General features: G+C 56.3%; 1 protein-coding gene across 1 annotated transcript in view; it reads right to left on the bottom strand.

The window, feature by feature from the left end:
- Positions 1-482: 482 nt before the first annotated feature.
- The window catches only part of TRNP1 (TMF1 regulated nuclear protein 1), a 6,728-nt gene continuing 634 nt past the window's right edge, over positions 483-6,576 (bottom strand). Inside the window, exons 2-3 of the mRNA XM_040229718.1 lie at positions 5,990-6,576; positions 483-1,189 (exon numbers count right to left, since the gene is read on the bottom strand). The exon at positions 5,990-6,576 is cut by the window's right edge and continues 40 nt beyond it. Of these exons, the coding sequence (XP_040085652.1) occupies positions 6,163-6,576 (414 nt within the window). The 3' untranslated portion in view covers positions 483-1,189; positions 5,990-6,162. The remainder of the gene's footprint in view (positions 1,190-5,989) is intronic.

Genomic DNA, 6,576 nt, shown 5'->3' with positions numbered 1-6,576 from the left:
GGATCTAGTTCCCCCGCCAGGGATAGAACCTGGGTCCCTGGCATTGGGTGCTCAGAGTCTTAGCCACAGGACCACCAGGGAAGTCCAAGAAATAGTCCCTTTTTAAATCTCTCCCCAGTTTGAGTGTGCTCTTTCTCTGCTGGGACCCCGACTGACAGGTCCACCCATTCACCAGCACGGCCACACGTAGTTCCCCAACCATGCAGCCATGTCATCGCACTCGCATCCCTTTGTTCCATGAGGGCATCCCATCCCCGAGCTTCTGCATCACATCCTTCATTCGAGAAGACTTCCTGGAGAGGTTCAGCTTGGAGCCAAGTCAAGGGAGCAGTCAGTCTGCAAATCCATCAATAGGCCCAGACTGCCAAATGAAACTAAACAGAAGCTGCTCAAGGAACTGCCAACTTAAAGAGCCCTAACAGGCACGCACAAAGGCAAGGTGGTGCGGGCACTCACAGAGCAGACCTCAAGGCCACACAAGCTTATCTCACGTCACCGAGATTTATTCTTCCTGAATGTACACAACAGGCAACTGACTCCAGAGGCGTCCATTTTGCGGAATTCTACAAGTTCTGGGTTGGGTGTGAGTCCATGTGGGCCCCTTCCGTCGATCATCGTGCTCCCTTTTTTCATTTAAAACTTAATATTTTTATGTGGTCAACCCCTCTTCCTGAGAAAGAGGTGTCTCCCCTGGGAGCCAGCAGCCCATTATCTTTCTGAGGGGCCGCAGGCAGGCACCCACACAGGGCAAGGATGGGGGCAAAGGAAACTGAGGGATTGTTCAGAGCAACGTTTTCCCTCAAACAGCCCTCCTACCACTGTTCGACTGAGCAGCACTGGCATCTACCAAAATGGGGACCCCAGCTGTGCTGAGTCTTGTTTTTTTAAAGAGAAATCCTTTTCTCAGTGGAAAGGTTTGCTGCTCTGTTAATTTGATTGCATCTCAAAGGACTGTAACATCCCCAGTTGTACCATGTAAACCAGAGTCAAATGCGGGAATATATAAATTCCTAGTAGAGGCAACTTCCCTAGAACCCAGCCCCTTGCCACTGTCAACTGAGGGCCTCCTTTGAGGTAAGGAGGGTGCTGCGTTTGTGCAGGGTGATTAGAGAAGTCTTCCTGAAGGAGGTGAAAGGAGCAGAATCCAGGAGAGAGATCCTGAGTTGAGGCTTGGAGGAGCTGGGAGGAGCTGGAAAGAATAATTTCAAGAGCTTTCATTACCTCTCTCTCACACAGCCGCCCAGCCCCACCCAAACCCTTCAGCATTTACCTCCTCAAGAGGGGCCATTGTGGAGAGAAGGCGCAAGGGCAGTATTTTGGAAAAGGGCTCCACTGGCTCCCGCCCTGGAAGGGGTGGGGGCTCCTGGGGCGAGCTCCCTAGGGCCTCTGTCCTTGGCTGGGATCCCCATTGGTCTGAGCAGCTGGAATGGAATGTTCCTGGGATAAAACGCCTGCCCCTCCTCCACATCTCCCCTTATGGAGTTCCTCGGGGAAGGCACTGGGGGGAGAAGGGGGACTGTTCTGGGATGCCTGATATGGCGATGCTCTGGAGAAGCAAAGGCCCACACTGCCTGGGGGCTCTGTCCTGGCAGCCTCTCCTAAGCCAGGTAGATTGGCTCCACGGAGCATTTACAGACCTTCTCTGTGTGCTAGGCACTTAATGTGTCCTCTCACTTAATACTTGGAAATTATCTCCTCCCTAACTCCCCATAAAACACACACACACAAGAAACGGGCTCAGAGAAGGGAAGTCATTTGCCAAAGTTCTCCCAGCTGAGCTCCAGGCCAGGACTAAATCCCAGGTCTTTCTTGTTCTAAGTATCAGGACACTTTCTGCCCCACCATGGAGCCAGTCAGCCTCCTCCTCTACCATCCCAGGCTCTTCACTCTCCAGTCATGCCAGCCCAGGTGCACAGGGGAGGAGGAAACCCTCCAAGGCAAATCCAGGCCCTAAGCATCCCTGACCTGCCCCTGCTGACTCAGCCTGACTCATACCCCAGAGTACAACCAAGCTAGGGAGCCAGCCTTTGGGGGGTGTGGCCAGACCTTGGAGGGATGGCACCATGTGCCACCAATGTCTGATCACATCCCTCGCCAGAACCAAGGACTAGGGTTTCCTGTACCCAGACTCAAAGAGCGAGCGCTCAGAAACCCATGTGGAGCCCTCAATATCTTGATAAACAGAAAGCCACATAGCCTAATGTTGAAGGTGTCCTCCACTTAGGTGTTCTATGTCCTTGGGCCAGTCACTCACTCTCCCTGACCCTCAGTTTTCTCATCTGTGGAAATGGGAATAACTCCTACTTTGTTGGCAGAGTAGCTGGGAGGATTGAAACAGCTAATGGGTGTAAAGCGCTTAGCACAGTACCTGGCATAGATGTGGTGGTTAATATACTATTCCCCAACAAAGGATTCCCTTCCCCTATCACTCCTAGCCAGGGTGAGGTCAAGATCTAATGCAGGAAGAAATAGGCTGGGGATGTCCCAGCTTTCCCAAATACCTCCTCCCACGCTGGATGTAAAGGCGAGGAGGAGATAAAGGTTCTCCTCCTTCAGTTCGGAGAAGACTGGGACCCCAAGTTTTTCTGGAAGGACCTGGCTGTCACAGTAAGGGAGCCTTCTAGAGACTACCCACTGCAGGCTTGGAGCACCTTAGCTGCGAATTGTCGCTTCAACCTAATCTCTGGGAAGCTACCTTGATCCCCAGTTGGCGGCAGCAGAGACGAGTGTTCTGATCAGTTATCAGTCTAACGCCTCTGGGACGGGTAAAGTACTCTGGGCTTTTACTCAGACGGTACCGCCAACAGGTGCAACCTCTCTCTCCAGGAAAGTCCCTCCTGATGGACCTGCCCCCTGAGGTCAGAAGCCCGCCCTTTCTCTAAGTGACCGCCAGTACTCTCATGTTCTTGCCAGACCCTTAAAGCTCAACGCCTGAGATGCCCGGGCAATAGGAGTAGGGGCTGGCTGGGGGCGGGGATATGGACAGAGGGAACCTGCTCCAGGCCACGCCCCCACGGCCCGGGAAGCAGCCCACACTGCCCTCTGGTGGCGCCGCCCGGAGGCGTCACACTTGCCCAGGGCCAGCCAAGATAGCGACAGGACTCATCCAGAGGAGGGGCAGGTTCCTCTAAATCCCTAAACTGGTCTTCCCGCCCCTCCCTTCGCCTTGCTGACATCCCAGCTTCACTAGTGGCCATGTGTCCTCGGTGCACAGATCCCTCAGGATCGCCTGTCCTCAGTCTAGTCCCCAGGGCTAGATGGCTGGGCCATCTAGAAAGTGTTTAGGAATTCGTGGCTGGGGCGGGGGGGCTACAATATATAACCAGGGGCCAGAGTTAGTTGTGGGGCTTCCCTAGTGGCTCAGCTGGTAAAGAATCTGCCTGCAATGTGCGAAACCTGGGTTCTATCCCTGGGTTGGGAAGATCCCCTGGAGAAGGGAATGGCTACCCACTCCAGTATTCTGGCCTAGAGAATTCCATGGGCTGTGTAGTTCACGGGATCACAAAGAGTCTGACACAACTGAGCGACTTTCACTCACTGCATAGTTAGTTGTGAAGGCCTGAAGACAGCCCTCCTCCAACAACGCCAGGGCAGGCTGTCCAGAGGAGGGCTGGGAGACACAAGCCGTTGAAAGCAGAGACCCTCTGATCCAGTGCTGCTTCTTGAGCGCCTGGACTGAGCAGAGATCAATGTTTGCTGATTGAAGAAAAAATGGAACCTTCTAGAGGGATCCTGGGTGGGACAGGCACGGGTGGGAAGATGACTTGTATTTGTTGGCTGAGGAGTAGTGGACAGAGCACTGAACCAAGAGCTGGGGTTTAAGTCAGTGAGGCACGGTGAGCCCTGGCTGAGGCCCTTCATGAGAAGCCTGGGACATCTGGAAGTGGAGGGAGGGGACAGAGCTGCCTGTGAGCCTGGGACCAATCTCCATTCCTACATATACCACTTACTCCAGCAAGAGCCATCTCTAATTCCCTATCCGCCCCACTCCCCTCTTCCAAACCAGGGCAAAGCTGATTACCAATAAATCCCAGAGAAAGGCAAAATTGTGGTGTCACAGAGCACTTTAAACCATTAGCTGAAAGCTTCTCTGGACCAAGAGTCCCTCCCATGCAAATAGTCCTGGCTGCAGCCCAGCACTGCAGCCTGAAGCTCCTCACTGTCACCTCCAGGGAGTCCTTGTCCTCTCTGGGCCTCTAGACCCAAAGTGACCCAAGTGGCTTTGGAAGGTCCTTTCCCTCGGGAGACCAGAGGATGCCAGGGCTCCTCACTGCCCTCTCGGTCCCCAAGCTCTCAGAGTCTCTGAGGCCTCCTCCTGGACCTCCCCTCCCCAGCTAAAAATGGGTTCAGGAAGGCCTGGCTGTGAGCTGAGAAACCAGGAAAAAAAGTTTGGTACCTGGGAAGAGGAAGAGCTAGCTGGAGAAGGGATAGGTGAGGGTCCCTGGGGCTCTGGCTTTCAGAGCAGTGCGCCTGACCCCAAGGACTCTAGGATTAAACCAGATTCCCGCGACTCTTAGCTGCCTCGTTCTACCCCCTTCTCCCCTGAAAGCTCTGACATGAGAAGGGACAGCTATGTTCAGAGAGGGACTGAGGAAACCAGCCCATATCGGGGATGGAGTTGTTCTGGGTCAAGGGTCCCCAATCTCTGGGATCTAATGACTGATGATCTGCTGTGAAGCTGCCATAATAGTAGAAATAAAGTGAACAATACATGCAATGCGCTCGAATCGTCCCCAAACCACCCCCCACCCGCCCACCCAGCCCCAGGGGTAGAAAAACTGTCTTCCCAGAAACCGATCCCTGGAACCAAAAAGGTTGGAGACCACTGTTCTAGGTCACAGGGCAGACAAGCTGACACCAGTTCTACCTAGCCCCTCCCCCTGACCAACAGAGATACAGCAAGAAGGACACACATACACCCTGGAACCTAGATCTGTCCCTAGCTGGCAGGTGACCTTGCCACTCTGTAAAATAAGGACTTCAGATCAGCTCCAGGGCTCCAGCAGCAAAAGCAGTGCCTGTTTCTAGGTGTGATGTAAGAGAATAAGACATTCTTCCATGATTTATGGGAGAAGACAGACTTCTGCCCTGTGTTAACCTCCCAACAAACCTTCCAGGAGGTGAAGACACCCAGTTCACAGACCAACAAGTGAGACTGCAGTCAGCTCAGCTGGTGGGCAGCAAAGCATCAGCCAGGCCGTTCACAGCTGCGTGGAGCAGGGGAGCGGGCCTGAAGGGCATGTGGAAGGAAAGTGGATCTCATTTCAGGTCTGGCCCTTTAAGGCCCCACTTTCTAGAATCTAGAAGCCGATGACATACCTGCTCCCCTGGGGCCCATTACAGGATGTCACCTGGCTCCATCCCTGGCAGAGCCATCTTAGCGACAGGTTGGGAGCCCCTAGGAGAACCTGCAAACCTTCAGGCAGTCACCAAACATCTCTGGTCGTCTGGGTCAGCTCTCAGCGAAGCTGCATGAGGGCCTGAGGAAAGACCTGTCCCCCAGAAGTGGAAGGGCCTAAGCATAGTATGATGGGAGCAACTCCTTAACCTCTCTGAGATTCCATCTCCCCAAATGGGAAACAGGGCCTTAGGAGACAACTCAAAGCCACATCGCTGTGCCAGCCGCCACCCCATCCTGGGGCCTCATTGTTCTGCCCTGCGAAGGGCGTGTCAGAGTAGCAGCCTCAAGGGCAAGACTCTTCTTACAGCCCCAAGGGACGCAGGAAAGGCAACGCTGGAGGAGGTGAGAGTGGGGTTGCTCCAACCGGTAAAAGTTTGCTGGCAAACCCTTCCTGGCATCTGAGCGGCCTCAATGTGTCCAACTCTATAATGGGGACTTAGTGCCATTACCTCATTCCCCAGGAGTTCTGGGAGAGGCAGCAGCAGAGAGTGGACAGCTTTATTTAACAACCCAGCGAACTCTAGAAGCTCTAGGGAAGGGAGGTCTCCCCGCCCCGCCCCTCGGATGCGCCAGCCTCTAAGTCCGCACCTCGGTTTCGCCGCCTTTACTGGGCCCCCGGCCCCTCGACTGTCTCTTCCTGTGGTCCGCCAATCTGTCCATCCGCGTCGGTGACGTCGTTCCACCCAGCCGGCGTCCGCAGTCCATCGGTCGTCACCCGGGCGGTGGTCTCTCGGGGTGGCCAGGGGTCCCGGCGCCGGAGGTCAGCGCTGGGGTGAGGCGGGGCCGCGGGGCGGGCTCCGGCGGAAGGGCGACTCCGGCTCGGGGCCGTGGCCCCGCCGCAGGCGCCCGGCGCCCCAGGGCACGCAGCCGCCCAGACCCAGCGCCGAGGCGAGCAGCGCGGGCGGACGGGCGCGGCGGCCGCGGCGCGAGCCCTTCTTGAGGCGCGGCCCGTGCGCCGCCAGGTAGAGCTCGGCCTGCGCCACGCCGCCGCCCAGGCGGCCCAGGCTCTCGGCGCGGTGCGCCAGGCGCAGCTCGGCCGCCAGGAAGACGCGGTGCAGCTGCAGCACGCGGCTCTCCAGCTCCGACACCAGGCGCCGGCGGCCCTCCACCTCCAGCAGTCGCCGCCGCGCTTCGGCCAGCTCCAGCGCGCGGACGCCCGCCGCCGCCGCTGCCGC

The sequence above is a fragment of the Oryx dammah genome, unplaced genomic scaffold (assembly GCF_014754425.2).
Source record: "Oryx dammah isolate SB20612 unplaced genomic scaffold, SCBI_Odam_1.1 HiC_scaffold_27, whole genome shotgun sequence".
NCBI lineage: Eukaryota > Metazoa > Chordata > Mammalia > Artiodactyla > Bovidae > Oryx > Oryx dammah.
Note: the sequence above shows the minus strand (reverse complement) of the source record. Positions and strands in the feature narration are given on the sequence as shown.